The sequence below is a fragment of the Carassius gibelio genome, chromosome A13 (assembly GCF_023724105.1).
Source record: "Carassius gibelio isolate Cgi1373 ecotype wild population from Czech Republic chromosome A13, carGib1.2-hapl.c, whole genome shotgun sequence".
Taxonomy (NCBI): Eukaryota; Metazoa; Chordata; class Actinopteri; order Cypriniformes; family Cyprinidae; genus Carassius; species Carassius gibelio.
In genome coordinates this window covers 18,358,917-18,381,327 of record NC_068383.1, presented here as the reverse complement: position 1 = coordinate 18,381,327, position 22,411 = coordinate 18,358,917, and the positions used below count along the sequence as shown (strand labels likewise).

At 36.1% G+C, this 22,411-nt stretch overlaps 2 protein-coding genes across 7 annotated transcripts in view; both read right to left on the bottom strand.

The window, feature by feature from the left end:
• Positions 1 to 4,306, bottom strand: part of LOC128026391 (semaphorin-4G) — a 36,805-nt gene extending 32,499 nt beyond the window's left edge. Inside the window, exon 1 of the mRNA XM_052613478.1 lies at positions 3,880 to 4,306. The gene's annotated coding sequence lies outside the window, so the exon portion shown is untranslated. The remainder of the gene's footprint in view (positions 1 to 3,879) is intronic.
• Positions 4,307 to 4,441: 135 nt separating this feature from the next.
• On the bottom strand, positions 4,442 to 21,322 carry slf2 (SMC5-SMC6 complex localization factor 2). Of its 6 annotated transcripts, none has more exons than XM_052613472.1 (22): positions 21,222 to 21,303; positions 20,606 to 20,647; positions 20,333 to 20,419; positions 17,318 to 17,721; positions 15,552 to 15,758; positions 15,421 to 15,454; positions 14,362 to 15,326; positions 14,161 to 14,240; positions 13,009 to 13,119; positions 12,587 to 12,754; positions 12,270 to 12,372; positions 11,557 to 11,644; positions 11,331 to 11,472; positions 11,117 to 11,216; positions 10,810 to 10,986; positions 10,460 to 10,554; positions 10,275 to 10,362; positions 9,969 to 10,076; positions 9,770 to 9,847; positions 8,393 to 8,479; positions 8,225 to 8,293; positions 4,442 to 5,885 (listed from the first exon to the last, which is right to left on the bottom strand). In XM_052613472.1, exons 3-22 carry the CDS (start codon positions 20,367 to 20,369, stop codon positions 5,181 to 5,183), a joined length of 3,846 nt encoding a protein of 1,281 aa, XP_052469432.1. In that variant the 5' UTR covers positions 20,370 to 20,419; positions 20,606 to 20,647; positions 21,222 to 21,303; the 3' UTR covers positions 4,442 to 5,180. The 6 variants fall into 6 exon arrangements, with proteins under 6 accessions (XP_052469432.1, XP_052469433.1, XP_052469436.1 ...); XM_052613473.1 differs by having other exon boundaries at positions 21,218 to 21,296; XM_052613476.1 differs by lacking the exon at positions 20,333 to 20,419 and having other exon boundaries at positions 17,653 to 17,721; positions 21,222 to 21,322.
• Positions 21,323 to 22,411: the final 1,089 nt, after the last annotated feature.

Below are 22,411 nucleotides of genomic sequence, written 5' to 3'. Positions count from 1 at the left end.
GTATTAATTAAACACACAAAACAAACTATCTCAAACATAACTGCACAGATGTGCTTGAATTCACACCTGCTATAGCGCAGGAATCAGCAGTGCTGTGCCAGAGAGGTTTATCGGATCAGCATCCCTCATACTGTTCTTTTCAACAACAGAAACAACATCAAAGAGCAAAGCTGAAATGTAAAATATGCTTTAATATTATTTAATTATTGGTTTATTTTTGAAAGAAGCCACTTAAGCTCACCAAGGCTGCATTTATTTGATCAAAAAAACAGTAAATACTGTGACTTATTATTACAGTTTAAGATTTCAGTTTTCTATGTGAATACATTTTCTAATTTAATTTATCACTGGGAAGCAGAACTGAATTTTCAGCATCATTATTTCAGTCTTCAGTGTCACATGATCCTTCAGAAATCATTCTAATATGATGATTTGCTGCTAAAGAAACATTTTTTATTATTATCAATGGTGAAAACATGTTGTGCTGATTATTTTTTTGTGGAAACCATGATGCATTTTTCTTTTTTTTTTTATAAATAAAAAGTTCAAAAGAACATAATTCATTTTAAACAGAAATGTTTTGTAACACTATATTTTAACTGTCACTTTTGATCTATTTAATGTGTCCTTGCTTAATAAAAGTATTAATTCCTTCTAACTGACCCCAAACTTTTGAATTGTAGTGAATATACTGTATGTTATATTATAAAAATAATACATTAAACAGTTTGCATACTGTAATATATTTATAAATTCATTACAACATCACTGTTAGCACTGTTAGCTCATTTTCTAACATTTGATTGGTGGCCTAAAAATATAGCAAGTCTTACATATTTCTTAATTCTACACAAAATTGTTTAAACTAGTTCAAAATCCTAAAACATTGTTTATTTCTAAGATTAATTCTGATTTTGAATGCACTTTCAGCACTTCTAGACCTTTTAGACTTCTATATGATGATTCCTTTTTGCACTTACCATGTTGTTCAAATAATGTCGACAAATGTAAATCACAGACGAAAAAGCATTATTGGTTTTAATAGGAGAGTGAATGTTCATCACTAAAATATGCTTTGAAAGGTCTGTGCAGCCCTTAAGGGAATTTGAAGTCAACAAACCATTAGCAGTTATGACAGTATATGATATTTAATATCACTGAATGTTTCAGAAATCAAATAATTTTTCTGCTGAACTGCTCATAGGACAGCACGGATTGAATTGGTGCAAACATAGAATCCATTATAGGATTATAACTACCCAACCATCAGCAGGAATATTATTTAGCCAGTTCAGATGTCCTAGAGAGAATGAGAGCTATAAAGAAAGTAAGAATAGGTCAGACACTTGAGAGGCCAAATCTTCCCAGTGGAAAACCTCATAGCGCTAAAACCACTGGAAAGCAAATGAAAGCATATCAATTGGCGCCCACTGTAGCCCACAGCGACAGCTCCAGATCAGCACAGTGGACACATCAGAGAGCCCCTAAAGAGATCAGTATTCTGCTTTCAGAGCCAGAGAGATGGGCTAAAGCCAGTTCCAGACAATGGAAGATCAGCTGCGAGTTGATTTAAAAATAAATCATTGAATTGTACAACAGGATTCATGGTATCAGGCTGTAGGATGGACTGAATCAAGTGACAAGAATTGAGCAGCTGCAGAGAGAAAACGATAGCTCTGTTTCTGCTCAGCTGAACAGTGACTGCATGAGACCCTTCATGCATCTTTAACCAGCTGTCAGTGACTTTGAGCACATTTACATGCGAGTTAAAGGGTCAGTTGCCTCAAAAGAGAGACAGCAGCACCGACAAGCACACTAAATTCATATCATGATTTCATGGATGTAATCGAATGACAGTGACGTGCTATATTCCATGCATTAAGGACCTGTAGAGTATGTGAATGAAGGAGGACATCAAGGTGATGCTTTAAACAACCTCAAAGAACTAAAAATGTCTATCAGACGTCAAGTTAAATGTTTTTTAATTATTATTATTGATCTTATGTAGAATTGTTTTATTGTGTTGGTCTTGTTAGGATGCATTGTGAAGCCAATGACAGTTTTCCACTTGTGGACAGTAAAGGAACTGACTGACTGACTGACTGACAAAACCAGGGCAATGATAAAAGAAAGTAGATAAATAACTTCCATAGAGGCTACTAAGATTAGCTTAAGATATCAGTAAAACAACATAATCAGTGTTTGGCTTATGAATGAGAATTGCTTAATTATGAAAGCCGTCTTTCACAAAAATGTCATTCTTGCATGCATAGGACCTTGAGGATAAGCACTGCTGATTGTACACTGAGTCATTGACCGGATGATGAATCACGAGGGACTGTTTTTTTGTTTTTTGATGGGATTAAAAATGAGATTCTGTTGAACTATAAATGCAGTAAACAGTAAAAAAATGAAGTGGCAGGATGCAACAAAGGCATCTTTACACAGTTAAGCAACTCAGCTCCAAGTTCAGTTTAAAGACACAATATCACATAAATGTCATAGTAAAATATGTAGCTTTGCCCCTACAATATCAAATGTGGCTCTGATGCTGTTTTGGAGTAAATAATGAAGCATTAGAGCAGCCTTAAACTTTTCTGATGCCAATGAGAGAGCATATATTTTTTAAATAATGGTTTTAACATTTGTAAAAGATATTTGTAAAAACAATTCAGCAAAGCTAAATAATCAAATCAATTTGTGTTTTATTTCTACCGGGTACATTCTGTGTGTCATTCAAATACTTTCTTCTTCCAGATGTCATCTTACTTGGACAGTTAAATGTGTTTGTGCCTGGAAAAACTGCCCTGCAAATTCTCACTGTCAGCTGACTAATATTCTGCACATTAATCTGATCAAATGCAGACGTGTCCACAATCTTTCTCATCATGTATCAATAGCCTAAAATACCATTCAGTCATATGGCCTTTCACAGTTTAATAGTTAACTTCCAGTGAACTAGTCTTTGACAGAAGAAAGACTATACTTAGTATGGCAAGCCATTTTTTAAATGTATTTTCCTCAAAATGAACTAGCACCTATTTTTATGTTACAAGTGTGACATTTCACTTACTACTAGTATGTTTTGCTGGTCCCTTCTTTAGTTTCACTTGTAGTATGTACTGTTTAGGTACTACTTACTATTTGCTAGTACTTAAAATACTGAACTGTCACTAGTCACTATCCCAATAGTGACAAGTATCTATTTTATTTTACTGGTAACAAATTGCAAATTTGTGGTTCAGACAATGACTATTCCAACTGTTGCTGACACCTATTTTAGTTTTACTTGTAGTAACGGTTTATTATGCACCATTACTTATTTCTTAGTTACTCTAATCTACCCCAAACTCTACTAATAAATTATTAAAAATGTATTAGTATGTATGTGTGTGTGTTTATATATACTGCAAATTAACAACAACAGACAAGTAAATATAATAAAAAAAATAATAATAAAAAAATAACAGTTACTTGTATTAGATACTTATTAATATATGGTAGTGAAATGTAACAGATACGAGTACTACGCAAAATTATACTACTAGTTTACTTTGCAATATTTCTAAGAAACAAAGTTATTTTTAAAGGAATGAATGTTAAAATGGCTTGCCATATACGTTTAGGATTCATATGTGCAAAATTATTTTAAAATTTAATTAATTTTAATTTTGAATTAGGTTTTAATTATCATTTCAGCTTTTTGGTGTCGTCTAAATTATGCTGTCTTCACTCAACAGTATGTGAGACTTGTTCATACTGAACTGTCAGAAAGAACTTCACTATCTATCGTTCGATGCTCACTCTTTAGACGTGACTGACAACAAACCTCACAAAAAGAATAAGAAAACGTACACAGTATCAAAGTGGTCTACTTACTGAAATGCCTTTCGTCACAAATCGTGCAAAAACGCAGGAAAGTCGTCTAGTAGTTAGTTTAAAGCCAAGTATCGTGAGACAGAGCAGAGACGCGGAATGAACTCTGCTGTGATGTCGCTGTTCTGCGTGTGCGCGCGCGATCCTCGTCACAGGTACTCTACGCCCTCCTGCGCCAGTCCTGTACATCTCAAACAATGAGCTCGAACTGCGAACACGCTGCTGCTGACTGACGGCATTATTGGGTAACTCATCTGGGCTCCCGGGAAATATTTGAGCTACCGCATTCCTTCGCTATCAATTGGAAAAGCACAATTATTATTATAATCAAAGAGCACCGTTTAAGCAATGTGCGCATTGTTAAATATGCTGCTTGCAGAATAGAGGTGGAGGCCAGAATAGGAATACACATCAGTGAATATGCACGAAAGTGGCATGCCTTAGGCATAGATACTGATCAATTACCACTACCATTTGGAAGAGATGAATAGTGCAAGATAATGATGTAAACACTTGTAAGACCAGGCGAGTCTGGAGTGTGAGTGTAAACACACACACGGACCTGTTTATCAGAACAAGTATTTATTTTCATAAAAATAACCAAAGGATTTTCTCTCTTTTTAAGAAATGCAGAAATCAGTTTTTAAATAATTTCACTCTTACTTTTCGCTTCTAGCTATTACACCAAAATAATACAAATACACTATATTCACTCTGTACTCAAGCCTACCAAGCTGCTTAAACATCCTTAGAACTTATAGAAAAATGTTGACTATTATTTAAGCCCTTGCTTTTGCTGTTATAGGAATATTTTCTGGATGAAGATGCTCCATATTTTTAGGAGCAAGTAAAAATTAATCAGAAGAGATTTGACAGCAGCATAAAGAGTTGATCCTGAAAACTACCAGTGTGCACGTTAACCATATAGACATTACAAGTTTTCACTAATGAAATGCATGTACCTAAAAATATGCTCATGGTCTCATTTTCAGAGAAAAGGAGGCCAAACATTCAATAAGACATCTTAAAAAAAGAAGAATAAAAAATTAAGGACAACTGATAAATGCAGAACACATACACAGAATATATATTATAAACAATTTGTGAACAACTATAGGCATGACTTGTGTAACTGAAAGACTCTATAAACATTAATGAATGCACAAACCCCCACATAATGTATATGCGTTGATGGCAATAAAGGTGCGTCATAAAATTGAAATGACCTGAGAATGTCTCTATTCTTTCTCAGACTTCTCAAACTCCAGCCCTCTCAAATCCCTTCCTTAATTTGCGTTTTCATCTTAGCTCTTTAACAAGTCCTCAAGCTCCTCTAACACCTCAGAGTTTTCTTCTACAGGTATGTGCTTTCGATTTTCTTCATGAGGCTCCTCATCTTTTAGAAGCTCCTCCTCTCTGTTCATGAGATCATCATCACCCTCACACTCTAAGTCTTCATGACTTTCAACCAGCTCTTCATCAGATATTGGTTCAAACTTTCTATCGTCCTCTAGCTCCCTCAGCTGTTGCTCTGGCTCATCCTTTTCCTCCTCTTCATCACTGATGTCCTCCACACAATCTTCATCATCTCGTTCGATATTCACCTCACTCTCCAGAAGCTGAGGTTCCCCAGACTCGGAGTCTTGATGACTTTCAACCAGCTCTTCATCAGATATTGGTTCAAACTTTCGATCATCCTCTAGCTCCATCAGCTGTTGCTTTGGCTCATCATTTTTCTCCTCTGCATCACTGATGTCCTCCGCACAATCTTCATCTCGTTCGATCTTCACTTTCCTCTCCATAGGTTGAGGTTCCTCACACTCTTTTGGCAAGTTCTCTTCTTCCTCTTCGCTCTCAGCATCTTCGTCTGATTCTGTACTGCTCCACTCTGTGGTCAGAGTTTCTTCTGCACTCTCTAAAGTGTCTTGTGATTTGATGCAGGACTGGCCCTGAGGACTGCTGGACACCTCATCCTCTGGTGGGGGCTTCCAGTAATCATACAGCTTTCCCTGTGAATTACACAATAGACCCACTGAATCATAGTTCATCCAGTAAATAATGAAAATTCTCTCATCACATACTCACCCTCATGTTTTAAACCCATATGACTGACTGACTTTCAAGGGTCACACTTTAGTTTGAGGACCAATTCTCTATATTAACTACGAGTTTTGCCTCAAACTCCTATTTTGCTGCTTATTAATAGTAAGGTAGTTGTTAAGTTTAGGTGTAGGGTAGGATTATGGGATCTACAATACGGTCATGCAGAATAAGCCATTAGTATGCACTCTGTAAGTACTTATAAACAGCCAATCTGTTAGTAACATGCATACTAGTAGAAAACTAGTAAATTATGAGAATTGGTCCTTAAACTAATGTGTGACTATTTATTAGAACACAAAAGAAAAATATGGTAGAACGACATGTGGCTGCTTTTTCTTTGCAATTTACATTATGGTAAAACAGTACACATGAAAACTATATTTCAAGGAAACATTCATACAGAACACATTTTTGCATTTAAAAATGGAGATGCAAGGTTGTGTAATGAAAGATCAAGATAATTTTTTTTTTTTTTAGTTCAACCTTAACTTTTAAAAAGCACTGCGAAGCAACACACTTTTTTTGCAATTGATGACTGTTATAAAAAAAACACAAATCTATGACACAACAAATTCTTTGATGCCACCAATTCTTCATGCTGACTCTTCCCGTGAACTTTCAGTCACAATGCTTTCCTTTAAGCTGTAGAGACATGTGTTATGAATGTAAAGGACTCATGCTGCTTAAATTCCAAAAACACTTGGAAACAAAATCTGGCCTTCATAGCCAGCCAAAAGTAACAGCTTTTATCAGCAACAGTTGAGAGTATTTTTGTATTCTTCAGTTGACGGTATTCAGTTCAATGTACAAACCCGATTCCAAAAAATGAAGGGAATAATTTACAAATCTCATAAACTTATATTTTATTCACAATACAATATAGATAACATATCAAATGTTAAAAGTGAGACATTTTGAAATGTCATGCCAAATATTGGCTCATTTTGGATTTCATGAGAGCTACACATTCCAAAAAAGTTGGGACAGGTAGCAATAAGAGGCCAGAAAAGTTAATGTACATATAAGGAACAGCTGGAGGACCAATTTGCAACTTATTAGGTCAACTGGCAACATGATTGGGTATAAAAAGAGCCTCTCAGAGTGGCAGTGTCTCTCAGAAGTCAAGATGGGCAGAGGATCACCATTCCCCTAATAATGTGGCGAAAAATAGTGGAGCAATATCAGAAAAAAGTTTCTCAGATAAAAATTGCAAAGAGTTTGAAGTTATCATCATCTACAGTGCATAATATCATCCAAAGATTCAGAGAATCTGGAACAATGTCTCTCAAGTCCGGAAAACAATACTGGATGCCCTCGATCTTCAGGCCTTTAGATGGCACTGCATCACATACAGGAATGATACTGTAATGGAAATCACAACATGGGCTCAGGAATACTTTCAGAAAACATCGTCGGTGAACACAATCCACCGTGCCATTCGCAGTTGCCGTCAAAAAAGAAGCCATATCTAAACATATCTTCTGTGGTCAGACGAATCAAAACTTGATGAGATGCCATGTCATCCGGACTAAAGAGGACAAGTTGTTATCAGCACTCAGTTCAGAAGCCTGCGTCTCTGATGGTATGGGGTTGCATGAGTGCGTTTGGCTGCGTAGGAGGAGGATCCAGGTACTGAAATGGCCAGCCTGCAGTCCAGATCTTTCACCCATAGAAAACATTTGGCACATCATAAAGAGGAAGATGCGACAAAGAAGACCTAAGAGAGTTGAGCAGCTAGAAGCCTGTATTAGACAAGAATGGGACAACAGTCCTATTCCTAAACTTGAGCAACTTGTCTCCTCAGTCCTCAGATGTTCGCAGACTGGTATAAAAGAGAAGAGGGGATGCCACACAGTGGAAAACAAGGCCTTGGCCCAACTTTTTTTGAGATGTGTTGATGCCATGAAATTTTAAATCAACTTATTTTTCCCTTAAAATGATACATTTTCTCAGCTTAAACATTTGATATGTCATCTATTTTGTATTCTGAATAAAATATTTACATTTTAAACTTCCACATCATTGCATTCTGTTTTTATTCACAATTTATACAGTGTCCCAACTTTTTTGGAATCAGGTTTGTATATAACTATCTTGTGAGGTGTTTGTTTGTGAAATTTTATGTGAATTTTTTTTACGGTCATCTTGACCAGGACTCCCTGGAAGAAGAGATTTCTTTTATCTCAATGGGACTTTCCTGGAAAAATAAGGATAAGGATAAATAAAATAAATTCATTCACATTACCTCCTGAGGCCTTGTTCGTGTGAGAAGCACCTGCCACTTGGTGTATATCCTAGCCACAAAGTCTTTCACCTACAGAAGAAAAGAAACACACTGCCAATAAAACTCTGGATCCCTTTGATATCAGAAGAATTAGGGATTCTCAGAGAACAGATTGAAGCTGCTCTTTACCTTGCTTCTGTACAGCATTTTCTCGCTCTCCCTTATGTCACACTTAATATGCTTCTCCAGCTGAGAAGAAAGACTCCGCAGATCACTCTGGAAGTGAAAAAGGGCTCATATTGGACTAATTAAGTAATACAATTGTGATATAAAACAATACTTACAAAACAAAGACTAAGGCACAGTCAGATGTGCCTTACTTTATTCATGCAATATTGAGGGAGTAAATTAGACCCACCGCAGTAAGCTTTTGTTGTGCACTTGCGATTTAAAGCAGCAAACACCACATAGGGAACTGGTAAGTTTGATTAATAAATTGATTCAAAGATTTGTTTGTTGTCATAAGAACTGAGATTTTCAGGTTAGTACAGAGATTTCCAGAATATTAAATTCTGACTGGTCAATCATCTGTCATTCAATAGTCTAGTGCATTTTTTTATGCTATTATTTTTTCGGTAAGCAGTTGTGTAATAAGTGAGATAATGGACAATCATTATCGCAAAATAAGCCTCTTCGGGATGATAAAAGTCCTGAGAAGTGTCATTGGGTTTATTTTGCCATAATGACCATACCTTACTTAATAATATTAGTCCATTTTTATAAACTATAAAGCTATTATTATATATCTTATTATTATTATATAACCCTTTAGTGAAAAACAACCTTTATATTATTTAACCATTTGCTTATAATTTACATTTATACATTTTAAATCTAACTAGCAACAATGATTGTTTTGTTGAAATTATGGTTCCTTATTTAAAAATTAATAAATAAAATAATTTTTATCATTTTCTTCTATTTAAGCCATTCCAGAGAAAATATTAAAACAATGAATAGTCAAAAATAAGAAAATGAATGACACTGATCTTACTCAAAATGTAATGAACAATGCTAAAGAAGATGTATATTTAAACCAACCTCCCCTCCCCTCGCCCAAAACATCACGCTTCTAGTCAGTAAAATCCTCCCTCACTTCAATTCACACAAGTACTGCTTTCTCTTGAGAGAGTCAGATTAGTTAAGTTCATAATTGGTCCCTGAGGGTATGAGTGGTACCAGAAGACAGAGTGGGGCTGTGTCCACTGACGCTCTTTCTGTGACTGATTCATTGATTCAATGCTTCTTTATGACTGCACTGTAAAATCTATTCACAGAGCATCTCAATTCTATTGGATTGATCTACAAAAATTTGATTTCTAAGTCCATCATCAATAACTCTGCTGAATGAAAAGGCATACGTCAGACCAAACATAAAAACGGCATAACAATGAAAATTAAGATAGATTGAGAACTGTTTTGGAACCGGATTGAAACTTCCTGGAATGTAATCAAATTTTCTTTCCTTACTATATAATAATATAAAAACAGAAATTGGACACTTACTCTCTGAGCTGAGGGTAAAAACTCAAAATTGGAGGCTTCATTTGTCAAAGTCAAAAGGCTGTAGCAGAGGTAATATGCCTGTGCGAAAGAAGATCATTTATCAGCTTATTAAACTTTAAGTGGTTTCACTTTATCACTCTTGGATATTAAAAAAGTAATGATCCAATAGCTCTCATCCCTCAGAAGATTTTCTGCTTACTTGTTGGTCTAGATTGGCATCACAATCTTCTGCTCTCCTTGCAGACCTAAGGCCTTTCAGTAGGGACGAGGGACGCATTTGAGGTAGCAAAGGTTTCAGCTCAGACAGCTGGAAAAATAGTGATAGAAATGAAGATTAATTTTTATCTTCAAACAGGGCATTTCTTCAAAAATGAAAGTGGTTTGACAAGCTTGGCCAGTGGATGATACACCTGCACAATTGCACTCATCACAAACCATAAAGCATCTACAGAGCTGACCTGTCTAAACATTATAAAGCTGTTAATATTCAATGGATTATTCTCACCTTAAACTCTGTCCCTGAGGGTTTATAAGTGCAGGTGTGATTCAAAAGCTTTGAGATGATAGACACACTCAGGTGTCGTTTTAATTGCCTGTTGAAGAAATAGCAGATGAATAATTGCAGAAAGCATTTAAAAGTAATATAAGTATATATCATTTGTTTTTTTCATATTGTATATTTTCATTTACTTTCCACAACTGCTATCTGGAAGAAGATAAACAAGTCTCCTGAGGTTGTGATGATCTTCTGACAAATCAGTCAGGGTCTGACAAGCTTTAGATATCTACACAGAAAAAAAAGAGAAAGCTGTGTTAAATATGAGAAAATGATAAACAGGTTGTCCACCTAAAAATACAAACTATTTTCAGTTTTAACTTTCTTCCGTGGAAAACAAAAGAAGAATGCACTCACTTCTTCATTATATGATAACTGAATTTTGGGCTCGAAAATGATAATGGTTTGCAATAGTGTGAGGGCAAGTAATGATAACGAATGTTCATTTTTGTGTTATAAGAACAGTGAACACCCTCTTTCTGACCTGTACATCCCAGTGTGTGATGTTTTTGAGCAGATTCTGGAGCAGGAGGCTAAAGTGTCCAGTAGGTAGCAGCTGAAAATGAGTGTCCAGTCCAATTCTACACACTACCGCCAGAAGCAAGAGCAGCTCGTCATCAGTGTACATTCTCGGACACAATGCAGTACAAAGGGAGAGGTACTGAACAAATAAAAACATAACAATAAAAACATAGGCACAAATTAGATTGACAATTACTACTGCTTTTAAAGCTAAACTATCGTTCAGCAAATTATACATGATAAACTTATTCTTACAATACTCCGCTTACATTGAGAACACTCTCTAAATTATGTACTGGTAAAGTGGCATTGTCTTTCATGTTAGATATCAATCCGTCTTGGCTGGTTTCTTCTGGCTGAAAGCTCTCTCTGCCAACACATACATATGCATTAAAATACCAACGTAGCATTTTTATGAAGCTGAAAAGACATATGACTAGCACAGAAGTATAAGGTTGCAGTGCAAAAAAAGTAAAAACTCACAAAAGGTCTCCCTCAGTAAAAGGGGGTTGCAGAGCCTCCAATGGGAACAGACTGATAAATGATGCCCCCATGTTCAGGAAAACCAGGGTGATGTCCCGTACAGAAGGAACCCACACTTTAAAACTTGGCTTCTGGTGTTCAACTATTAACACAACAGTCAATTTTAGTGCTTTATCCGTTCTATGTGAACAGCATACTTGGCCATCATGAGGTCTTTCAAGCATACCTATGTGTTGAGCAGCAGACAGAGCAATGGTCTGCAACGACTGCATGATGTGTGAGGAAATAATGGGGTTTGGGTGAACTGACATCATCTGAAAAAGCGTCAGAGTGAATTTCAGGCAGATAATTGTGCACTGTGTTAAAGTGCTGGTTGTAATTAATTATTAAAATTAAATCAAGCATTGAATTTTAATGAATTAATCATTTTGGCTATATGACAATAAGTTAAGTCTATGAAGTTGTATGCATGTTGGGGTATTAAAAGCATAAGCTCTCAAGAAAGTAACCCAACTGTAATGTCTAAGATTTGACAGGTTTAAACGTAAATGTCTCAACAGAACAGAAGTTACAGACTTCCTATGAGAGAATATAAGACGGTGTGAACAAAATGCAATGAGTCAAATATCACAGGAACAGCAAAACTAAAACTTAAATTCAACCAATGAACAATACAAAAGGAATGCTAACAATACATATATTATCTATTTCAACTAAAAAAAAAAAAAAAACGACACAATATGAGACTAAGCATGCAGTGGCCCCAAAAAGAGCATTCCATTAGATAACAAAAAATTAAAGCTCGTAGCATTCATGTATTTTTAAATGTAGATTAATTGTGTATATTTTTTGGCCCACTGTATAGTGCATCCATGTGTTACTGACCAAGCACACAGTGTTTTGTAGGACAGAAAATATGAGGAAATAGGGTGGTTTTACCTGGAAAAGCCAGAGTGTAACCTCAGGCTGACATGGGAAAGAAAAGTAGGCTTTCCTCAACAAGCCAGCACTGATCAGAGACAGCACATGCTCAGTACGGGCCCTATAGAGGAAGAAAACAAAAAGCTGATATTGCTAAAAGTGCAATAAAGAATACTAATAACAAAAACCACCAAGTCTAAAGTATTTTAATTTGTTCATTTTCCACATTTAAAAAAGTAGCACATTTTGACACTTGATATAATATTTATACCTTTTATCTTAAGCATGATCTAAAAGCTAGAGAAAAGTGAAATGACGAGTGCTGGCAGTCTTACTGAAGGAGGATTTGCTGTGATTTGTTACGTGGTGTCACACTAATCTTCCTCAGGTCCAGTGTCTGGTGGTTGAAGAGTCGACCAAACCTAGCAGGTAAGAATACTTCCTCTCCCGGATGGATGTCCCTGATGGCACATGAGGCAACCGAGAACCTTTGCAAAAATTCCCTAAAAATTAAACAAAGTTTTTCAGATTAACCATACATTTTCAAGAGGCTGACAATATTCTACATAATACGAGGTAGAATAAATATTCAAACTCCAAAAATTGTATTTAAACTGACTGCCTTAATCTACTTTAAACTATCAAAAGGCTTAAATGCAGTTTGAATTGGTGCAGACAGTCATTACTAAAGATTGAATAAAAAAATAAAATAAAATAAATTTATTAAAACAAGCTATTTACAGTATGGACAAAATACCTTTGCTCAAGTGAGATGTCTTCCTCTTTACTTTCACTGTTTTCGTCCTCATATGAATTCAGCAGATCCTCTTTACATGACTCAAGTAACTGTCTCTCCAACTCTTTTGACCTGTGTAGTCAAATTAAAAACTAGTGTCAAGTCATTATTAGACATGTATCAGGGTGAGACTGCAGGCTAAATGAAGCTGGTTCTGTCTCAACAAATTCTGCGATAGCATAAATCACAGGTCTGCGAGACTGACAGTCGGAATAAACAACAATGTCAATTTTACACACTCAAAAGTGTTACTGTCAGCCAGAATGCCTGGCATTAATACCAACACCACCATTGTAGCTGGTGGTTGTCTGCACATTACTAGTGGTTCTAGGGGAGCAGTACTCAACCAGGGCTCAGAATATTGGCCTTCAAATATTGTCTCGGACACATAAGGACCTTGGAGTCCAAAAGGCTGAGAACCACTGTTCTAGTGTGTCTAGCCAGTTGCTTACAGTTTGAAGTCAAGAGTCCACTTAAGTCTCTATAGTATGGTGCTTATGGATGGCCATTTTAGTATCTCATGTGTCAAACTTAAAATCCTAAGTAACAGTAAGTCTCCTCAACAAGTCACATAATTTGAGTTCTTATTCACGTCTTGTAGTCCTTTCATAAAGTGCACAATGCTAAATGTAAGCAATGTAAAGGCTGATTCAAGGGAATAGCTCACTCAAAACTGAAAATTCTGTCATCATTGACTCATCATGTTTTTATATCTTCAAAACAAAAATGAAGCTCAAATATAGTAAACGGATGCTCAAAATTACAGTTGACCTTGTTTACCATATTTGATTTGCCCGATGTATTTGTGTTTATCAGTGTCTTTATATATATTTATATACAGATTCAAAGTCTGAATTAAACCTAGTTTTAATATAAAGCAATCTTGACTCTTCAGAAGAGTTAGATTCAATTACTCGATTCACATTAATTACTTTGCTTGCCTTAGTAAACACCACTAAACTAACCACTAAAAGCTGTCAACATTGAGATTTTGACCTCTCACTCATTGATATCCCAAAGCACTACAACAAACCAAGGGGCTGCCAAGCACAAAATGAGACATGCTGGGAAGTAAGTTGGGAGGGAAAAAACAAATCAGGTTTTCAGACCAACCTCTGATATTGTTCCTTCTCTTGCAGCATCTGCTCCAGTGTATTTCTGTAACTAACGGCTTTGGTTTTCACTGCCTCAGGCTAATACAGATGAATTAAAAAAAGAAAGAAAAAAGATACGAGTTTGTGAAAATCAGGCATGTTTAAGAGTGATTAATGACACATGAGGTCATGACATGTTTTTAAACATCCTTAAACTTACTGCTGCTTTTGAGATCGGTGTGTTGGGCTCTGAGAAAGCATCTTTTTCAGGAGTAGCAGGCACATGGTCTCTCCGACTCATCAGCTTCTCCAGCGATGGCAGTGGATCATCTTCATGACCACTGCTGCTGCTGCTGAGGCTGATATTGCAGTGCTCTCTCAGCTCGTCGCCAGAGTCGTCTCCCAGCTCAATATCTAAGGGATCTTTCCACTTGGGGCACCAATACTGTTCTCTTGATTCTTCTTTCACCGAAACAGCTGGGGCAGGCATGATAGCCTTGGGGCTGCGTGACTGCTCCACTTTCAACTGCGTTCTTTCATCCGATTCCATCTTACATGAACTGGCTTGTTCTGCAAAGCTGGGTGAGCTTAGATCAGGACGATGAGCGGACAAGTGAATTTTAACACTCTCCTTATGGTCAGAAGTGGGGCTTGTGTGTGTGGAGACTATACTAGTTTCTCTTTCAGTATTAGTTTTTTTGTTATGAGTTTTGGGCAATGGCAAGCAGCAGTCTGGAGTAAAGAGGGTCTCGATGCTGTCGAACGTTGTGCTCGACTTCGGAGAGACTTTGCGCAAATGCGGCTGGCTTGGTGGAGCTTTGGGATTTTTGTTGGCTCGTGCCACCATAGCGTCTTTAGGCTCCGAAGTCACGAGTGATTTAACGAGTTGAAATGAGTGAGGTTTGTCGCTCCCTGTATTTGAGTCCTTACATGGTTCAAAGAGCTGCCTGGCGAGGGAAGGCGTAGGTCTCGGTTTATTGCTGCTGTTTTGCGTGACAGGAAGCGGTTTGGGAGACTCTTTCTCCTTTATAGTGATCACAGAGTCATTGCTGGACTTCACAAAAGCACGCCTGACGAACTTTAAAGGCGAGGTGGGTTGGAAATCAACACATGGTCGTTTAATTTCCTTCTCACTGTCTGTACTACCCTCCCTTTTTCTCTTTGCAGATAGAGACATCCTGCCCTCTGTTGGCAAAAAGTAGTATTTGATATAGAAAGAGAAACGGCTTCTGTGAAACTGTGTGAGATCAGTAATAAAACAAAGAGTAATAATCCATACCTGGACTAGTCTTGCGGTGAGGGGTGCTTAATTCCTGTAACACAATCAATGAAAATAGATGAAAACCTGTTTAACATGCAGTCACTTGAAAAAAGGTGGCATATCATGAAAAGTGTAGATCTTCACTGTACCTTCTGTAAGGACATGTTGCTACAATGAGAGGTTTTGTGGTCTTTATTCTCCAGTCTATCTTTTTTCTGATCAGGATGGTGAATGAATTGTTCCTCTGTGTTAATTGACACTTTGGGTTTATGCTGGAATGAGCAGGAACTACTGCTCTCAGGGTTACACTCGGAATGAGATGTATGAGGGAGAGAATGAAACAAACCTCCTCTGACCTGAACAGAGAACATCAGTGGATTAATGGCCATGAAGATGGTATCAAATAAGCAAATACCAACCACAAGCTATAACAATCCTGACTGTAGTAACCTAATCTAATTGACATGGTTCCCACTTTTTTGGAGAAATTAATTTCCAGTTCTTTGGCCTTTCCAGTAATAATAAAAACATCTTTGATTATGGCAGATACATCAAAGAGTCATTCAGATTTAGAACCTGTTTGACTGATTCAAAGAAAAGAACCATCTATTATACACAATAGCAATAGCAATAAAACAATAAAACATTTTAGAACTTCACATAAAGAAAAAAACAAAAATGCAAAAAAGAAATTGTCATGACTTTTAAGACTTACCTGGAAAACCTCATTTTTTTTATTACATTACATTTTCCATCACCACAAAAGCCCTGAATTTAAATCACCAGAAAAAAACAGTGACCACATAAGCCAATGTAAAGTATGAGCATTTAGTAGCAGGGTTTCCCATACTGAGGGAACTGCAGGGAGAAAAGCTAATTAGTTAAATAATAAAAATGTAAAATAAATAATTTCAAAATAAAAACAATCAAAACTAAAGTTTTTTTTATATTTTCTTTGTTTACCTGCATGTCATGTGACCATTAACTGACATCAGATAATTGTGGACAAGCAAATGCATTGTTAAAGGGATAGTTCATCCAAAAAGAAAATCTGATGTTTATCTGCTTACCCCCAGGTCATCCGAGATGTAGGTGACTTTGTTTTTAGTTCAAACCATTGCAGTCTATCACTCTTATAATGTAAGTGGATGGGAATCACGGCAAAAAAATAAATAAATAAATAAAACGAAGAAAAAAAAACATACACAAACAAAATAAAATTAAACCCTACGGCTCGTGATGATACATTGATGTGTAAAGACACAAAACGATTGGTCCGTGCAAGAAACTGAACAGTATTTATATTGTGTTTTTAACTATGATTCACGCAATGTGCAAACTGTGCGCATTCTATCGGCACCTATCTCTCAAATGGTTCATTGAAACACTATTTATAGTCTCAATTAGGAATGTCAATGGTCCATTTGAGAGATAGGTGCCGATAGAACACGTACAGTTTGGACATTGCGTGAATCAGAGGTAAAAACACAATATATCATCAGTGTATCATCACGGGCCGCATGGTTTAATTTGGTTTAAAGTAGATAAACATCAAATTCTCATTTTTGGGTGAACTATCCCTTTAAATTCTTGAAATATTAAATTAAAATCTCAGGAGGTGCAGCAATAATGTATTCACTTTAAGGTTTAATTGTATAATTTAATTATTGGGTTCTTCAGGATGTAAAGTCGTGGAAATTAAAAGTTATGGCAATGTTGCCATTTAATTGTTTTCTATTTATGCTAAGCTATAAAGTATTACAAAAAGTTATATCTTGCTATTACTTAGAATAAAACTTATCCAATTTGTCAAAGGACCTAATTCAATTTGGCTGACAAAAAAGTTTGGGAATCCCTGCATTAGAATACTGATATAAATACATTAAGAAAAAAAATTAATTATAATTGTTTTTACCCTCAAGTTTTCATTCAGCTCCTTACTGAGAGCAAAAGAAATGTCTCGGTCTCTGTTGTAAGAACTATTGCTCCGCAGAGTGTCCTTTTTAACCGTGGAATTGAGAGAGCCATCCTTCCTGAAGTTAATGTTGCCATTATCTGGTTGTAGTTTTCTCATAACAACTTTGCAATCCAGAATACCATCCTGATGTGGTCTCTTATTGGAGGCTTTGAGTGCAGCTGAAAAGGACTTGTCCCTCTGCTCTAGCTCAGGGTTTTTAGTGGGCGTGATGCATTTAGGCAGTGAGCTCAAAAGTTTTGGAGTCTTCTCAGAAGGTTGAAGACAAAGACTACCTGACACAGGATGTGGTGTGGCATCTACACTGTCATGTCGTGGAGCACCTAGTGGAATTAATTCTTTCACTAAAAACAAAGAAAACACATTGTCAGGCATTCAGACAAGAAGTGCAAAAGAAACCTATTCATATCATCATAGCAGCTGTATCACCTCGCAAACCTATTATATATCTTAGTGCATGCTTATTAAGATTGTTAGCAGGCACAAATCAGACTGACATGCAAAGAGCACTGACAGTAGATGGCTGGAAGATACTAGAAGACTTATGTACAGATTTTTGGAGTCGTAGACAGTTGCCGAAAGTCAGAGCCAGTCTGCAGATTTTTAGCAGTCGGAGAAAATCACAGTGAATGATGAGCGCAGAGTGTTGCCAACTCATTTTCAGGGAAAGTTGCTAAAGGAACGTTGATTTATTGCTACAAGTTACTTAATGACGTTATGATGTCATTGTGCGATGACGTCATTGCATAAGCACGATGCAAAATTGTCAGAACATCAAATCTCAGCAAAAACACTATATTTTATATATGTTTGTAAAATAATAGGCATAATATAATAAAATATAAATAGCTGTATTTTTTTATACATTTAATTATTGAACACTTAACACATTTGTGAATGATTACAACTTAAGCTTTTTTTTTTTTTATAACAACTAGTAGTAATCCTACACATTTTCAACAATTTTGCTTTAAGAAGTCTATGAATAGTTATTCTCTAAGAAACATCTGTAAAAAATAGGCACAATCTACTATGTTGATAGGAAATAATTTTCCGGAATTGATTTTTTTACCTGCATTTTAAGTAATGCATTGTGCTTTCGGGTTACAGTGGATAATGGATAATGTCCTGGAAAATTACGATTATATTTTTCATTTTTCTTACTGTGTATTGCCTGAACAATTATCGCAGGTACAAGCTAATAACAAAGTGTATCATAAATGAACAATTATTAAATTATTATTATTATTAAATTGAACAACTGCAAACAGCAGCTAACTTCATTCATGTGATGTGTGTACTGCTAGGCATCTTTGGTTTGCCTTTGTGTAATTTGGATGAGAAATGTGTTTCTTTTTATTGTCTGAGTCACTTATCAAAAGTATTTTTATCAAATGTATTTTTTAAATTGTTAAATTTGTTGCTAGGTGCTTTTGCAAGAAAAAGTTGCTTGGGTAGTCTGAAAAGTTGCTAAATTTAGCAACAAAATTGCCAAGTTGGAAACACTTTTAAGACTTTTAGGACTTTTTCAGACTTTTAATCGATCCAATCTGAGGATCAAGCACGTTTGTTATTCTGGTATTACTTTAGAACACACATTGTTTCCATGTCAGTCGTTTAGTGTAAGATTGCTAAGCTGTTGCAATTTTCAGAGTCGAGCAATCCATTCCAGCCCAGAAAATACAAGAGGGTCTGGCTGCAGACTTGCACTTGCACTCTCAGACACTTGCACTTCCGCTAGTGACGTCACTTGCAGTCTTTATTTTTTATTTATTTATTTTACTTTTTGTTTGAATTTCCCAACATTTTATAACAGTAGCCAGGTGGCGAAGACAAGAAAAAAATAAACAAAATTACAATGTCACTTGCAATCGAAACAAATCGTGCTTGTTGCCAATGGAGACAAGAAGCTGTGGTGGTGAATAAACGCAATGCGCAAAGTTTTGCGTTAAAGCATTTTTCCATATAGAATAAACTCTCTACAACTTGTTTATATCACTGTCTTTGTCCATTAAGCTACATTATGTGTTTTATTTATAATGATTTTCTATAGGAGGAAAACGTTTAATGTACAATTTAACGCACTGTGTTCTGTACTCGTCTGCTTGATCCTTTTAAAATCACTTAATGCATTTCATAATGCACGTTCATATTTGCTGGTCTTCGTTGAGTCAACAACAAGACATATAGGCTATGCATGCTGAATTGTCTTTATCATCTTAGTCTGTTATTAGGCCACATTAAGCGTTCGCATTGTGTTCATAGCCATCTGCTTCCCTTGTTGTACAATAAATAATAACTATATATCGAATTTGGTCTTTTAATTGAACTTAACCTATCCTAATACATTATGCCATATTAAGTGTTTGTTTTTTTTCTACAGGAGGAAAACGCTTAACGAAAGACTTTGTGTATAGTAGTAGACCTACTAATTTAGTTTTGATCGTTTAATCACCACCACAGCGTCTTGTCTCCATTGGCAACATGCACGAACGTGTTGATTGCAAGTGACGTCACAGGTAGCAGAGAGTGCAAGTAGCGATTGCAAGTGACATTGCAATTTAGTTTATTTTTTCTTTTCTTCACCAGCTGGCTACTGTTGTTAAATGTTGAAAGATTCAAACAAAAAGTTATTAATAAATATAAAAAAATATATAATAATAAAGACTGCAAGTGACGTCGCTAGCGGAAGCACAAGTGTCTGAGAGTGCAAGTCTGAGAGTGCAAGTCTGAGAGTGCAAGTCTGAGAGTGCAAGTCTGAGAGTGCAAGTCTGAGAGTGCAAGTCTGAGAGTGCAAGTCTGAGAGTGCAAGTGCAAGTCTGCAGCCAGACCCCTCAGAAAATAAGGAGAGACAATCTGCAAGCGAATTGTGCCATACTGCAGTAAGCCCACAAGCAGATCAACAGCAGCCCAACACACCAAGCATCCCTGTATGGTATATACCACATATCTCACCCATAGAGGTGATGTGCTGCTTGAGGAAACTTGACATTTTATACTGATGAAACACAGATAGGTGTCTTTAAAAGTCTTCTGAGTGATCTGTACAAAGTGAGACGTATGGATCAAATGTTAAAAACAAGTGAACTCACATGTGTGCATGCAAAACTAGCATGTGTTTAGATAACCAAATCCCGTTTTGTTAAGTCTCTGCCATTTACAACACACACCACATATTACAGTATTTATATTTGACTGGATCTCAGTAATAGAGGACATTCAACAGACCTGTGCTACATGCTTCCAGTTTTCTATCAGGTGGGCGTGTGTCTGTAGAAAAAGAAAAACAAAGAAAACTTTAATCGTTGGTCTTGGAAAAGGTAATGGGGGAAAAGGAAATACCAACTTCCAGCACTTTCCTCCTATTTGTGCCGACTTTCACTATTTGTACTTTGTTACTGTAATGTGTTTGAGCGGGAACAGAACCAATAACTTAGAGAAACGAAACTACTGGCAATAGTTTAATTACTCGAACGATGTTGATTTAGCCGAAATGCTTGATGTTTTATGATCCATAAACTATTAATTATCGTTACACAGAAAGGCGACCGTTAATCGTAAGACGCAAGAAAATGCTCTTAATGCACGAGACTTGACCGACTACACTAAAACAAATTCTCAAATCAAAGCATTTAAGTTACTTTACAAATGAGTGTTAACTTGATTCATTCTGACAAAACGTTATACATAGTCAATTTTGCAAGTAAACAAGAAAACCACAATTTACTAGATGTCAAACCGCGTGAATGGCGGAGACTTTACCGTATACGCGTCCGTCTAGTTCTGAAAAAGAGTCAAATGTTATATAATCCTTACAACAAAATGATATGAAATGCGTACCAACCATTGCAGAAATTTATTTGATCCACTCCATGATGGAAGTGCTGTTGTGTTTGCGGGGAGCCGCCATCTGTAAGAGGGAGGAGCGAGTGATGCAGTTCCCGGAAACGGCCACTAGAGTTTGAGCGCCAAAATCAAAAGCGTCACACAGTGAACAGTGGAGACTTCAGAACAAAACAACAACAAGGATACTGATTTAAACTCTTACAATGTCCCAGAAATACAACTAGAAACTTTTGAATGGCCTTTGGGTTATTCATTTAATCAGTTGTTTATTTATTTACGTTCCTGATATTTAACCACATCTTTGATGCTTTATTTTAATTTAAAGTAATTTAGGCTATTTGTTTACATTACATGTGGATAAAACTCTAAGTTTATAGGGCTATAATGAATTCCTAGTGGGCAAAATGACTGAAGATATTTTGCCAACATTTCACCTTAGACAATAGCTTACTTCCCCTATGTATAGCTAGTACACAAATAGTTTTAGAAAACAATTACAATAATTTACCAAAATAAGGTTTTTCATTTTCCAAAGTTTGTACTGGTTAAATTTACTGTACATACAGTACACAGATATTTTTAGAAAAAAGTACTACTGTAAGTCCCCAAAAAGGGTTTGTTCATGTTTCAAATGTTGTAGTACACTCCTAGTTACAAGACTGACTGTGAAATGTTGTGAAATGCTGACTGTGAAAAGTTGACTTTGGGGCAGTAATTTTCTTTGAAATAATTATATACTGTACATATATGAAGGGAGGCATTTGCAAAATATTTTGATTAAAAATATATTTTGGTGAATTGCTGTAGTTATTTAATTTCTAAAAATATTAGTATATTGTACATACAGTAAGTGAGATTTTGGCAAAATATCAACTAAGTAAACCTTGTAATTTGTATTTAAAAAACACTTTTAATACATTAAAGTAAGTTTTTCTAAGAATATATATGTGCTGTATGCAGGGGCGGATTTAGACATTTTGGGGCCCAAGGCAAACACAGACATGGGGCCCTCTACATCTCTTGTTTCCCTCCTTTTGTCAATCCTTATTTAAAAAAAAAAGCCCTACTTGTTACTTCTCTTCTTCACACAGCAATGATGTATAGACATCTGGAGTTGTATCCGTAAGAAAAAAAGAAGAAAAATAAAAAGGATAAATTCTATCCTTGCTCTGAACTGGGCCTCTCTGC

What these genes read in the sequence shown, in the direction of transcription:
- slf2 (XM_052613471.1), bottom strand. An exon ending in CCTCAGGGACAGAGTTTAAG is followed by an intron (nt 10,077 to 10,274) that starts GTGAGAATAATC and finishes CTATTTTTCCAG; the next exon opens with CTGTCTGAGCTGAAACCTTT. An exon ending in TTTTACCCTCAGCTCAGAGA is followed by an intron (nt 8,480 to 9,769) that starts GTAAGTGTCCAA and finishes TTTCACTTCCAG; the next exon opens with AGTGATCTGCGGAGTCTTTC.